At 36.3% G+C, this 15,129-nt stretch overlaps 1 protein-coding gene across 1 annotated transcript in view; it reads right to left on the bottom strand.

The window, feature by feature from the left end:
- LOC104368207 (ATP-dependent translocase ABCB1-like) overlaps positions 1-15,129 on the bottom strand; it is a 48,933-nt gene that overhangs the window by 18,058 nt on the left and 15,746 nt on the right. Inside the window, exons 8-17 of the mRNA XM_032991712.2 lie at positions 14,599-14,770; positions 12,297-12,410; positions 10,872-10,982; positions 8,357-8,482; positions 7,966-8,169; positions 7,402-7,572; positions 4,832-4,993; positions 3,497-3,661; positions 2,479-2,625; positions 60-164 (exon numbers count right to left, since the gene is read on the bottom strand). Of these exons, the coding sequence (XP_032847603.2) occupies positions 60-164; positions 2,479-2,625; positions 3,497-3,661; positions 4,832-4,993; positions 7,402-7,572; positions 7,966-8,169; positions 8,357-8,482; positions 10,872-10,982; positions 12,297-12,410; positions 14,599-14,770 (1,477 nt within the window). The remainder of the gene's footprint in view (positions 1-59; positions 165-2,478; positions 2,626-3,496; positions 3,662-4,831; positions 4,994-7,401; positions 7,573-7,965; positions 8,170-8,356; positions 8,483-10,871; positions 10,983-12,296; positions 12,411-14,598; positions 14,771-15,129) is intronic.

Raw genomic sequence — 15,129 nt, 5'->3', positions numbered from 1 at the left:
AGCACAGTTGAGATATAGTGCCTCAAATATCACGAACAATTGCAGTAACAAAAACTTACCTGAAGAAAAAAAGTGACAAATGAAATTAGTCCAAAACCTAAGAACAGCAGTGCATACATGCTATTTGTCTCCCTGATGATAGTCTCTCCTTTTTCTACAAACATCTATAAGAGAAAATTTTGAAAATTAATTTACTTAAGTTACAGTGCCATAATATCCCCTGTTATTGTTACATACATGCTATATGCATTACATACACTTAAAGTGATAACAAGTCCATTTCTTGTTGAACGAAGATTTTTTTTCTTTGAAGTTTATAGATCTGAAGTGATTTTTCATGTCTTGTGAATAAAGGCTTCATTGGTATTTTGGCAAGATAAAGTCAGTAACACATGTCAGTGAAGAACCTACATCAGTTAATTATTGTTGCAATTTACACCAGCAAAATGCTGAAGCATGTCTTAAAACTCTAGAATAGCATTTCTGGAGTCACTGGCTGAAGACTATTGCATGTTAAACAATGATTAATTAGTGAGAGATATATGGCAGTTGTTCTTAATATGATGTGTTATATTTTACAGACCCACTATTTTTTTTAGGCTAAGACTCAGCAACAAACAGACTTCTATTGTTTGTTTTCTATATGTTAACAACAAAAAAAAATTTACACTGTATGGAGAGTTTGCTTTGTTACTAAAATAATTTTCCATTTAAAGTTTCCATGCACTTATTTATCTCAAAAGCAGATAAATTAATATTAAATACGTAGTATCTTCAAGCCATCGTCATACTTCTGTATATGGTAAAAAAATCATAGTTCATGAAACAAGGAGATCATATAGTTTTGGTTTCACCAAGTTTGTAGAGAATAAAAAAAATGATTCTGAGTTTGGATAACACAAATATATTTTATAAGGTTAGAGGTCTTCAGAGTCTCTAAGTCTTTTAAATAGATCTTTAAGAGTGTTGCATGTTCTTTGATGTTGCATTGTATTCGCATATTTTGGATGTTGAGTAACTGTCATTATATGTTTTTAATTTGTTTAATAAAATTTAATTTGCCTTAGTCAAAATTTATCTATTGTTTGCTCAGAGTGACTCCAGTTTACATCGTTTTATACCTTGGTCCATAGCAATAAGATTTACAATGAAATTATTTAAATTTTCTAATATAGATTTGTTATAAATCCTATCACATCTGAAAATAATTTTTTAAGTTTTATGAGTTAATTAATGTTTAAAAAGAAAGGACTTTAATTTTATTTTTTCCCAATATATATATTCTGCCCTTTGTCAGATTATTTTCCATGTCAGACTGATTTGGGGACAAATGCTGAAAAACTGCAAATGCAGAGCCTGCTCCCCTTTCCTCAGGGATGTTTTCTGTTACACTTTGCATTAAAAGCTGAAGTATAACACCAATGTAATACTCTTTTCCCAAACAGTTCTTTGGAAGGTAACACCTCATGTACAAAAATTTAAGATAAGCTATTTCAGTATCTTTCAAGTTATATACTACAGCTTGACTGGTTGTAAAAAATGTTCCAGTAAATGCAGATGTTGCTGTGTTTTCCTTTTCTCTTTTTCATGTTTTGTGGTAAAACTGTGAAAAACATGAGAAAATAAGACTGAGTGCTGCATCCCAAAGCAGTCAAAACATGAACCTGAGGTTCAACCTCCAGAGCTGTATTTGTTTCTAAACCGATTCTTTGTCTTCTACAACTCATGCAAGTAAAAGGTCCATATATTCTCCCTTGGTGTGGCATATGAGTGCTGTATGGCATATGGGTACATAAGTGCACGTAAACATGTACTTTCACAATCAGTTTGTCTCCTCTTCTGCAGTGTCAATAGCATAGTAAGGTCCTACACTGTTATCAATCTCAATACCTTTCCAACACAACAGTGTGTTCTGATAGAAAATGTTAGAAAATTCCTACCAGTACAAGAAAAGTGTTGCTTACTTGAGAACGTAACTTCATTTTCTAACACCATAAATTCAGGTTTACAGAAATTCTCTCTGTAATGAAAACTCTACTCAGAAGCGTTATCTCACATCCATTTCATCTTGTTCTTTTCTCACTGCTTCATGTCACATCCTATCTTCGGAAAGGCTATGGCTGAGCACACATGGGCAAGGCAGAGCAAGGATCCCATTTCAGGCTTGCACTGCTCATGCTAACATATTGCCTTCTCTAAAGGAGTAAGGGTGAAGCAGATTTGGAGACGTCATGGGAGAACCTCTCCTCATTCAGCATCAGTGAACTGCTCTGCTTGAGGATGTGCAATTAGCATCACTGCTCTATAAGACATTGAGCAGACATCTTGCATTCTCCATAGCAAGGACATTTGCCCATTTGCAGTGCAAATTGAAAAAAAATGTATAATTTTATTGGTTTATCATAAAGGTAATTAGGAAATAATGACAAAAGCTAAAGCATACAATGAAGAGTGTTACTTCTTTTTTTTTATACTCACCCCTATAATATCTGAAATGATGACTGAAAATAGGGGTTGCAGGGCCCCATTGATAATTGCACATAAAGTTCCAATAACAAAGTATGGCCATTCAGTTTTATTCAACTCCATAATCTTAAAAAATGAAACTGGAGGTACTCTTTTATCCTAAAATAAAAGGATTCCATCAGGATAAATACAATACATTAAGGGAGGGAAATGAGTGATGTCTATATTCTTTGTAATATGTTCCTTATCCAATATTCCATGTTGGGAAACCCCAAACTAACTGATCTTTAAAAACTGTATTAATTAACTGCAGAAATTCTTACTGTTACTCAGTACCCAATATTAATAACATAAAAGAAGGAAAAGATGAATAAATGCTATCTAAAATGTAATTTCTTACAACAATAACAATTAGAATCTTTCCCTGAAAAGATTAGTCACAAATCCCACTTATCCTTCGTGGTACTATCCAGAAACAGAAATTGCAAATTTAAACCACTTTTTGTACCTGATGGTATTGAATTGCTCCTTACTTGTTGCTGAATATGATCTCTTGCAGGTTTAGGTCATTAGCCAGCTCATTAATTCTCTTATTTTTCAGTCATTTATTTGCTAACACAGACATTTTAGACAATAGATAGCAAAACATTTAGACAAAAAATGTAATTATTGCCTATTCAGGGTGTGCTATTTGCATTATATGACTAATTACCTAGTTTTGGGTTTTTTCTATAATTAAATGAATTAACTCGCAACCTTGGCTATTCCCATACTCAAGTGATTTTGTTTCATAATATTCCTCAAAATATTTCAAGTATCAAATAAAAAAAAATAATTTTAGCTTCAGTGGAAAAGACTGTTTCCATAGAACTCTTGTATGATTTTGTCAGTTGATGAGTCCTTAACCAGACATGTAGGCTGCCTTTGCACATTTTGTTAAAAAGTTACTTTCTCTTGAGTGGGATCACATTTATTTCTTATCCCATTAGTTATGGAAAACACACACAAGTAAGAATACAGGCACACTCACAAGCTGAACAGCTTTTACATCGGGTTCATCATTCTGTATTCTGAACCTTTGTATGCTTTTCTGCATGGAATGTCTTTGTCCAGTAAGTACTGATCGCTTCCATGCCTCCTCTGAGGCAGCTGGTGTATTACCTTCTTCCTGTAACTGATCCTCAGTTCCTGATGCCTGAAATGAAACAGAATGATGCTAAAAATTGTTTATGGCCATATTATTCTGTATTTTCAAATGATGATAAATTCTAAATAACAACAACAATGATTTATGTTAAGTAAATGGAAGATTGATAAGAACTGAGCAATGTTACAAAGACCAATCAAATACTGAAGTTTCATTAAGTCCTCTCTATACTCAGTGAAAAACTTGCTGATACTCTAACATTTACAAGGGGGGGGAAAAGTTTTAGTCACTGAGATTTTTTTTCTATTTTTTTTTTGTCAAGTTAAACTGTTCTGTAAACATACAGGAGAGTTAAAATCAGTTAACTGAAGAAGCCCTTTTGAAGAAAGCGTCTTCAAAATGCAAAAATTATATAAAAGGGCCTTAAAGAGAGTCAGAAATTCAACAGGAGGGCCTGTCAACATGAGGAGAGAGCCATGAAGAATAGGAGCAAGACTTCCAGCTGCTTCAAAGTTAAGACCTGAGAGAAACTGTTTGAAAAGTTTGAGACAGCTTGACAGATAATAAAAAAATTAAAGATAGACCATGTCTAACTGACAAAGCTTCAGGAGCCTGAAACTAAAACGCTGCTGATTTGCAAAAGTACTTGCATAAGAGTGTTTGAGTTTTCACAATGAGGGTGGGAGGCATTGGAGCAGGTGACTTGATGAGGGTGTGGAGTCTCCATCCTTGGAGGTATTCCAAAGTCAACAGGACAAGGCCCTAAGCAACCCACTCCAACCTCATAGTCTGCCCTGTGTTCAGTGGGGGTTGGACTAGATGAGCCACTGTGGTCCGCTCCAACCTGAGTTATTTTATAACTCTATGATTTGGAAAAGTAGTCTGAAAATCAATCAGTACCAGAACTTCATTTTTACCTCAATCACATTGACAATCGTGTTTTTTACGTTCTCACACAATTTTTAATGTCATACTTTTAAAGAAACATTTTTTTGCTTAGAATTCACAACTGTGAATTAAACTTGCACATTTTACTTAATATGAAGTTTTCTTAATATGAAGTTCAGCACTCTTCAGGGAAGCTTCTTTTTCCCCTAGAGTTTCTCAACTGAGAAAACACTGCAAAGCTAGAGGTACCTTTGGGAGCAATTCAGTTTGGTTAAATCAATAGTACACAATATGATGAAAGGTATGAAAAATTGGTTGTGAAAAAGCTACCTGCATATTAACAAGCTTGTAGTAAATTCCCTTTTGTTCTATTAATTCATTATGAGTCCCTTGTTCTGTGATGACACCATTTTCAAATGCAGCTATAAGATCCGCATTTCGAATTGTTGACAAACGATGAGCGATAAGAAGTGTAGTGCGTCCTTTCCTGACCTGAAAACAGCATAACGATGGCCTCACATTAACATTGTCAGGCACATATGATATTTCCCCTCTTCATATTAGAGTTGAACAAAATATTTTAAGTGAAAAATTTCCCTTAGAAATGGTTTTCTATCAAAGACCAAAATTGTCAACTGAGAAATGTTGAATTTTGTAATATTTTTCAGTTCTTCCAAGGTAAACTAAAGCAAAAATGTAACTTAAATAAAATACCACAAAACATATTTTATTTGAAAATATGAACTAAGGTAGTCTGTTTTTTTCATGTCTGACTATTTCTTTCTAAACACAAATATCTAAACATACGTTTGAAACTGCCCCCTTCAATATCTTTCCAGGTTATGTATCCAATTTTCACTGAAGAAAGACTATATACCGTTAAGCAAGTCAGTGACAATTTTATTTCAGAGAATTTTACAAATATTAAAAATCAATCACTTAGCAATTTTACTTGTTCTAAATTACTAGTGTGGCTTAGCTGAAAATATTTACCTAAAATTGTACTTAAAATCATACTTCTATTACTCATGTTTTTTCATCTTTTTAATCACTCACAAGTAACAAATCCTATAAGTATGTAGTTTGACACAATAAAGATATTTTTACAGGCACATTGTGACAGCATGTGCTGGGATAAATTGGTGTTAATGTCTAATAACCCAAGAAATTAATCCAAACATTATATAATTCAGGTTAAAAATCTTCACGTGACGTTTGAACTGCTAGAATAATGGCTTAATAAGTGTTTTACAATTAGGAAATAAAAGAAAACTTCAATGTGTGGAGTATTCTCAATGAATTTCCAGCTAAACCTGGTATCTTAATATTTCCACATGATTTTAAGAACTGGAAATGACAGCTATTCAAACCATCCTATAAGAAATGGGAGGCATTTTCCTGGTAGTCTTAATGCTTCACTATGTCTGAGACAATCTTAAAAAGTTAAAATCACATTGAGATGTAGAAGAAAATCAGGTTAATGTCCTTAATTATAAAAAGCAGAACACCTCATCCACATAAACAGTAAACAGATTCAGCAGAGGTTTGGTGAAGCCTGCAGGGAAAAGTGGTCTACTCTAGATCTGATGTAAACCTTCTATAGACATACATGCTCCGCACAGTGAGGAAGGGAAATAGCAGGCAAGAGGACAAATGAATGCTTGGCACCCAACAGCTTTGCTTTGACTTGCTTAACATCAGCAATCTGAGGGCTAGTCTAGTCTGAGCAAGTCTTTCTGGCATGCTCTGACAGAAATGTCAACAGGGAGATTCATCTCACCATATGACATATTTTGAAGACAGGTGGGGAAGGTGAGAGGCTAAGTAACTTGTTTAAACTAGCTATATAAATTTTATATTGCAGCAGTTACTTGGGATCCCACCAAATATGTCTCAATCATCAGCTCTCTGCTCTCCTGTCTCTGGGATTCACGTTATAGGACATGAGTTGGGAGAAAGATCCCCGAGTATGGCAGCTAAAGTAGTTTTGCAGGGCAGTGTGAATTGTCAGTAATTAAGGCTAGTAGACAGAGTGTGACTCTTGCTGAAATTAGTGGCAATGAGGCATCCAAGTGAAAAGTAGGGATGAAAATATCTTTGAAGATGAGAACATATATTCTCTCTGATTCTTCTAAACACAACACTGCACAGTGGGTAATCTAAGGTACTTGTCCTAAGGCAGAATAGCATATGGAGGCAAAATGCTTTCTAAAGATATTGTCTGTAGATGAACTATGATCACTGCTGAAAATGTTTATGCAATGGTGGGAAATTGTGATCACCCAGGGCATAAGCGTAGGTGCATAGTGAAAGAAACAGGAGGAGGGAAAACCCAACAAATATGATTGATTCAGCCTGAGGAATAGGTGGAACTATTTTGTAAACTGTTCATATACCTGCTTAGACAAGACAACAAGAAATACAGGATTGGCTATTTTTTTTTAAATTGTCTAGGTAGTTTCGAAGTTACGTCTAATTGGCAGGTTCTGAATTACTTTGCTGGGTGTTAATAAGATCATATCCCACATGGATCCCCAAACTCGCTTGAGAATATTTAGCTCTTAGCTCGTGTTGAGCTCTCCACTGCTCCAAAGACTAAAGCTTGTTTGGGAACGTCTGCTGCAGTTCAGTCCTATCCATAACATCATTAACTGAATTTCATGGGCACTTGCAAAAACACTTCACCACTGGGCAGTCTGCCTGACTTGATATAGCTAGTGCTGACAAACTCCAAACCAGATTTTTAATGTATTTATTTTTCAAAGCACTTCACTATTCATCCCCATTTAGAGCTCCCAGTCTTTCCATGAACAGAGAGTATTTGCAAAATTCAGGCTTACTTTAGACTTTTTAGGGGTCTCCCTTTCTTGCAGCTCTTTAAACAAAGGAGCAATACTGACCTTGTCCAGTGCTGCCTGCACAACTGATTCACTCTCAGTGTCCAAAGCTGACGTTGCTTCATCAAGCAGAAGTATTTTAGGATTGCGAACCAGAGCTCGGGCAATTGCTATTCTTTGCTTCTGGCCTCCGCTCAGCTGTGCCCCTCTTTCTCCAACCATGGTTTCAAACTTCTACAAGACAACCACACACATTTCCACAACACTCAGTAGCACAGTCCTTTCACCAAAGAAAGGCAGGGTAAAGAAAAGGCACATCAGTGTTAGTAACCCCGTCAGCGTCTTGTCCTTCCTCTGCAACACTAGAGGACAAACACCCACTTGGATATACCTGCCTAATCATTTGTGTCCCTGGAATTCTAATGGTTCTCCAAATGCTCATCAAGTCATGACCTAAAAATTTAAAATTAACGTTATTCTCAGAAGTTATGAGGAAGCTCTGCATAGCTCTGCCTATTCACAGATCCAGGGATAGCTTCCTCTGTTTATGAGAAACCCTTCTAAGGAACTAGTTGACACAAGACAGTTCAGGAGAAATTATTTCAGCAGGACAGCTGATTTGCTTACATTGGGTAGCTTCATGATGAAGTCATAAGCATTCGCTTCCTTGGTAGCTTTTTCAATCTCTTCCATGGTGACACCCTCACGGCCATAACGAATGTTTTCTGCAATGGTAGTAGCAAATAGCACGGGCTCCTGGTTCACAACACCAATAATCTCTCGCAGATACCTTACGTTTAAAGTCTTAATGTCCTGTCCATCAATGGTGACCTAGACAAAAGGAAGCAGACAAAAACTCTTTACTGAGTGTTTTGGTCAAGGAACCTCTCTCTCCAGGCTGGCACATGCCTTTTTAGGGGAGACTTTGCCGCGTCATTGGAACAAGGGCAGTGAGACCAGAACCAGACTTCCAACAACTGTGACACACGGAGCAGTCATCTCACTTGCAGTAACTTACCGTGCCTTCCTTGGGATCGTAAAACCTCTGGATGAGCTGAACAGTTGTACTTTTCCCACAGCCGCTGCCACCGACCAGAGCCACTGTCTGGCCACAACTAACCTTGAGATTCAAGCCTTTCAGTATCTGTTCATGTAAGAAAGGTAAGCAAAAATGTCAAAATGTCAGTGTAAATTTGAAGAAACTCTGGAGACTATCAATAAAATTTTGCAAGAGACCTTTAGCTAGTGAAGGGGAAGAACTATATGTGAAATTGTGGAATGGCTGATGTGGAGTTTATGAAGTTTTACTGCACTATGAATAGATTCTTCCTTATGCTTATCCCTCCAAAATGTGGCATTACATACCTACTGCAAAAGTGAAGGTCTGCTTTCCATACAAACTTAATTGCTACTCTCTCGACCACTCAGTTTCAGGTAGGTGGTGAATATGCCACACAACATGCACTGCAGCTGTAGAGGAAAATAACTTTTCTTTCCCTCTTACCTTCTATTGGCCTATGGGAGCTTTTCCCTACAGTTTTCTCTAAAACTTCAAGCAGAGACACATTTGTAATCCTCTGTGTCATGAGATGAAAGGGAACCTTTCCTTGGATATTTTTTTTTTAGTTAGCAGGGTGCAAAAATTTATGGTTCTGGTTTTGCATATTTATATAAAATGTTCGTTACAAGTAGCCCAATAAGAATACATCATGGGGAAGTTCTTATCTTAAAAGAAATGGGAGAGCCGATATTCCATTAAACAGGACTTTTCTTATTTCAGAACAACAGGGTAAAACGAACACTCTTTCATTTCAGTAATGCTAAAACCTCTGAAAAAATTGCTACTTTTATCAAGAATATTTTGAATTGTGGGATTTATATGATGTCAAAATGAGCAACTACAAGCTGAGACAACCTAGTATAAACCCTCAAGCTACCTTAGAACTCAATCAAAAGTCTTTGTTTTGCAAGTTTTTACATGGAAATATACTTATTACATTGTTAGACATTTACATGAAAGCTAGCCCTGGGAATAAGATAAAAGCTAAGAGCCTGATCCAAAACATGAAGATGCAAATGGAAATATTTCACTGATTTCAGTCAGTTTTGGGCCAAATACTTTGTCTCACTGAAGTGAGAAGAATAAAGTATCTTCACAATATTTTCTTATACATAAACATGCAAGATAAAAAGTCCTAGAAAATAGAATGGGCCTATCTGAGGACATTATTTAGGTTTTATCTTCATCCTAACACAAGCTAATGTTAGAGAAGAAGCCTACCTACTTCTATCCCTGCTAAAATGCAACAACAGCAAGCCTGGCACAATCACTGCACAAGCACCTGCTCCATGTCTTGGGCAGGTTTTTCAGCCCTTGCTGGGGAAGTGTTCCTGCAGCTATCACATGAGATGAATTCCCAGCCATTGATGTCACATATGCCTGCACAAGTTTAGGAATGCAGTGAGGTCTTCTGTTGCGTACTACCCTCTTAAACCTTACTGTTGTCAGTAGGCAAAGACAATTTAGCAGTATGCAATGCTGTTTCCATTAACACATTATGTTCCCTGCTATGCTCTGGATTGCTCATCATTCCTGTTTTTATTTGTTATGCAATATCCTTTGCCCTTTCTCACCAGCATTAAGTGCTAAAAAGGTGACATCTGTAATAGAGGAAGAAATAAAAACTCAAAGCCCTTCTCTAATACTAGATAATTTTAAAAACATTTTAGAAACCTGATGCAGAATTCACTGAGACTAGTAGTCTTCCTAGTCTTCATATCAATTCTAATTGTAGTTAATATAAATGCCAAATGATTTCAGCTGATCTTTTTAGATACTGGCTCACTGGAATATTTTGTCTCTTTATTTAAAAGTTGACTAAGAAAGCCCTGTTCTTCTCTGTCTTCATATTCTACCTGAACAAAATGGAAACAGATCCCCTTTTATAGATTAATGAAAGTGGCTTTCCTTCACATTGGAAAAGATGATTTTCCAAGACATTCTTAATAAATGTATTTTCAAAAATAATTCAGACCTCTTCCCCAGTTATTGCATCAAGACTTACCTTAGTGAGACCTCTCAATCAAAACAATCTCTTTCTTCAAAGAGGCAGATTTTGCATTGTAAATACAATAAGGTAGGTGTTGGATCTGCTGCCAGTTTCTCAGAGAAATACTTTAGACTTACAGTGTGGACAATTTGGCATATCAATATACTGCTATAATATTTTTACTGGATTAAAACAAATACTATTACAATTAGTGTTTTTCATTATATTTGTGACTTATAAGGATCTCCAACCTTTCAGCTTTTAGTGGAACTTTCATGTAGTTACATTTTATTTTAAAAGATTGGCTGTTAATTTACTTAACTAATCAGTTCTGTCTAAAACATGTTATCAGCTCTAGTTAAAAACAAAAGTTTCCATTATTTCTAGGACTTTTTTTTTTTTTTTTTTAATTAAAGCAATTGTTTTCCTCTAAATCAATCAAGTTATCTTAAATGGAATCTGTATCACCTCCATGCACAGTACCTTCGTATCTGGCCTAGCAGGATAATTGAAGTAAACATTTTGAAATTCCAAATCCCCCTTAACATGCATTGGTTTATAGCCAGCATCGGATGAACTGTCAATTTGAGGTTCCTGTGAAGAATAACATATCAAAAAAAGGGAAGAAAACATTGTTTAGATTCTTAATGTCATTTTAGCATGATACAGGGATGTGACATCTTAGACATTACTGTTACTATATAACAAGGCATAACAAGCATCATTGCAAAGTAGCTGTAGCTCACAGATGTGTGAATCTGACAGTCCAGGTCACTGGTAGATCTGTTGTCAGGGGTGAGTAACCGAGGCAAATGCTCAGGGCCTTAAGTCTTCACAGGCATAAATTAAGGGATAATCTAAAAAATCAGTGAAAGGAAGGAATAACCTACACATTCACATCCAGCCATTGCATACTACCAGTAATTTGTTTTCATGATTACACTTCTCCCTTTAACATACTGTAAGAGACAGCAGCTGTGCCATATTAACACAGACAGAGGACTAGGTTTTAATGCGATTGTTTTAATTGCTACCCAGAACAGTCTAGAATTAGGAATAGTGCACTAATATCCAAAGAGAGAAATATAGCTTGTGTAGACAACCCAAGATTACTTTTAAAAGAGCACTGTAGTCACTATGATACTATAGCAGCAAGGTTACAGCCCCTGCCAGCCAGTATATACCATAAGTCTGGTAAGTAAATATTATAGCTGAAACCAATCCTTGTCAGGTATGATCCTGCTGTTACTGATATCTCATCTTGATCTAGCATGGGTATAACTGCAACAGCTACAGTCACATCTCTGAACTACAAGGTAGATGTGACCCCAGAGGTAAAAATGTCAGTGGACATTCCAGTATTGTTTCATAACTGTTACCTGATGCAGCAGCAAATGGAAACACAACATTAAGTTTAGTTATATTTTATATACAGTAATTAGATAATGCATATAATTTATAAAATATTCAAATATTTTAATATTTTTGATATAGGACTTGAAAGTAGAAGTTACATGGCCAAATAACTACAGATGTAGTCACTGTAAAGGCAGCCTTTTAAATTATTGATAGCTGAAAAGAAATATTATCAATAAAGTGAGCATAGTTACAGAAGATCTAGAATCCTCTCTCAGTTGTTGAGTTGGGGTTTTGTTAAGAATTAAGATTAAAGTATATTTATTAACCTGGTCTTCTGAACTACCAGATAAAACTACAACTGGTAGGAATTTGCATCTTCCTCAGTTATTGGCTCACATTCCAGTGTTTACATGTTTGTCCTGTATCCACAATTGTTATAGGTAGATTTTTTTAAATGTCACGATATTGTACACACAATTGTTAATTTTAATTCACAAACAAGTCAGATGTTTAACAATTTTGGATGACAGACATGGCAAACATACTCACATTGTCTATGATATTAAAGATTGCATAGGCAGCTCCTCTTGCATTGGCAAATGCCTCCATACTTGGTGCAGTCTGTCCAACACTAAAAGCTCCAAGTAATATAGAAAAAAAGACCTAAAGAAAAAAAAAATGACCAACATAATGCATAGCTAGGAATTCATAACTCTAATTAGACAGCTTCATTTATTGGAGAATATTATCTATCATTACTTCAAGTAGTTTCATGCATGCTGTACAATATGAGGAAGTCTAGAATGAAAGCAGCAATTAAACAGGTGGCAATCATTTAACAGAAGGTAAACATCGACAATAAGAAATCAAATTATATTTCCTTCTTCCACAATTGGACCATAAGAAAGATATTGTGAGCTGCTGAAGGCTGGAATTCTTCTTTATAATGACAATAGAGAAGAGAAGGACATTTCTAGCCCCACCTGAACAAAAATTAGTTACTAGTTACTTTTGTGATTAAACATAGAAAAAACCCCTCTTTCTTTCTTCATATAAGATATAACCAAGGGTACTTCAACCCAAAAGGTAAAGGCATGGTAATCTACTATATTGTAGTACTGGCAAGAACAGAACCAAATGCTTGAGGAAATGGGAAAATTCTTTGTGTGAAACTGAAATTGTCACATCAAAAGCAGACTCTAATTTCTCATCTAATTTTTTCAGCCTTGGTTCTGACATTTTTGTGTTTGGGTGTTTTTTTCTGAATTCATGCAACTCTGCCACTCATTTCAGATGTTGGGAATAAAGGCTTATTTACATTTTATTCTAATTATCTCTAAGTATTAAATCAAGCTTACATTACAGTCTAAGTTGTTAGTAGCCCAGAGGAGATGACAATGAGTACAGCCTTCTCCGAAGACCAGAGATAACCCCTGCTCTGTAGCCATGTGCTGCTTGCCAGATAAGGCAGAAGCCTAGCTTCAGGTACTCCTGCTTTCCCTGATCCAGCAGTTGCTTTCACTGAGGACATGAGAACAAAGCTCCTTCCCAGCTGATTTCTGCAGCGTGTTGGTAATACAAACTCACCTGTCTGGTTCTGCCCTGGAGTGGACAAAATTGTAGAATCACAGAATCTTTTAGGTTTCAAAAGACCCTTAAGGTCAACAAGTCCAACCCTTAAACTAGCACTGCCAAGTCTACCACTAAACCATGTCTCTAAGCATCATGTCTACACTGCCTTCAGGAATGGCGACTCAACCACTTCCCTGGGCAGCCTGTTCCAATTCTTGACAACCCTTTCAGTGAAAAAATTTTTCCTAATATCCAACCTAAACCTCCCCTGGCTCAGCTTGAGGCCATTATCTCCTGTCCTGTCACTTGCTACTTGGTGGAAGAGACCAACACTCACCTCACTACAGCCTCTTCTCAGGTAGTTGTAGAGAGCGATCAGGTCTCCCCTGGGCCTCTTTTTCTTCAGACTAAACAACCCCAGTTCCCTCAGCCGCTATTGAAAAGACTTGTTCTCTAGACCCTTCACCAGCTTTGTTGTCTGTCTCTAGATATATTCCAGCACCTCAATGTCTTTTTTTGTAGTGAGGGACCCAAAACAGAACACAGTATTCGAGGTGAGGCCTCACCAGTGCTGAGTACTGGACACAATCACTTCCCTAGTCCTGCTGGCCACAAAATGGACTTACCTATCTGGTCACAAGTGGGAACAACTAAATGAGCTGCTTCTCAAAGACTCATAGATCTTGCAAGAGACCCTGGTGCCTGAGCATAAAGGAGAGGATAGCCTCAAGAGCTGCTGACCTATCACAGATATGCACTCCTTAGCAGGCAGGCTGTAATTGGGATCAAATCTTCAACCACACAGTTATACCCCAAAGCCTTCCAATAAAAGGTCCGACCTGATATCACTGTAGAGAAAGACTGCAGGTAAATTAACTGTGTTAAGACAGGAGCTAACTTGTTACAACGAGAATGCTACCTGATGCCTCCTGGTCTTTCTCTCCTGAATGTAACCACCTGGCATGAATCATGATTCCTAGAAGTTATGTCTCAGTCTTTTAGCAAAGATCTGGTGTGACTGAATAAAAAATTTACAACTAATTATTATTGATCCAAGCTGGATTTTTTTTTTCTTTATGTTGCTATCCAACTTAAAAAAATATTAGTGGTATGCAGAACTGGTTTTGGTTTTGTCAGCAGGGGTGAAAAATTAAAAAATGTAGTTTGAAAAGCTAACTTCAACCTCACTTAAAATTTAAAGTCACACATTCCAATAAGATTATATAGGATCAGTTCAGTATTTTTAATAAACATTGTTCAGCTACTGGGAAATACATACTGTAAAGACTTTTCCGATTGTATAGTCATCAGAGAGTATCAAAGTGGTTCCATACCAGAAGGCCAAGGCATATGATGCATATATCAAAAAGAAAGCAATACCCATAGAAATATTGGCTGAAATAGCCTTTTTGATACCAATGCGTTTGGCATCTTCTAATTTTTTTTGGTATCTGAAAGAAAAAAACAAAAACCCAGAACATACAGGAAATTACTATTTCTTTCATTGTGTATATTTATAAATTTCCCATAAAATACATCAAAGATATATAAAAAATTTTTTGTAAACAGTAGTCCTGTCCTGAGAAAGATCTTGCTAAGAGTAGAAGAAAATATATTAACCGTCTTTCATGTTGTGACAGATTGAGCTGATCAGTTTTGTCTGGAACAAGTCCTGGATGAGTGGAGAAGGCTGTGGCAAGCTGTTAAACAGCTTTAATCTTGTATTTTTCAGTGGAATCTTCCAACTGTGAGTGAATATTACTGATGCAATGAAGAAAGCTAAACAGTGACTAGCCATGGGAAGAACTGG

This window comes from Tyto alba, unplaced genomic scaffold (genome assembly GCF_018691265.1).
Source record: "Tyto alba isolate M040663 unplaced genomic scaffold, T.alba_DEE_v4.0 Super-Scaffold_38, whole genome shotgun sequence".
Taxonomy (NCBI): Eukaryota; Metazoa; Chordata; class Aves; order Strigiformes; family Tytonidae; genus Tyto; species Tyto alba.
The sequence above is the reverse complement of the archived record's forward strand: the minus strand, read 5'-3'. Positions and strand labels throughout refer to the sequence as shown.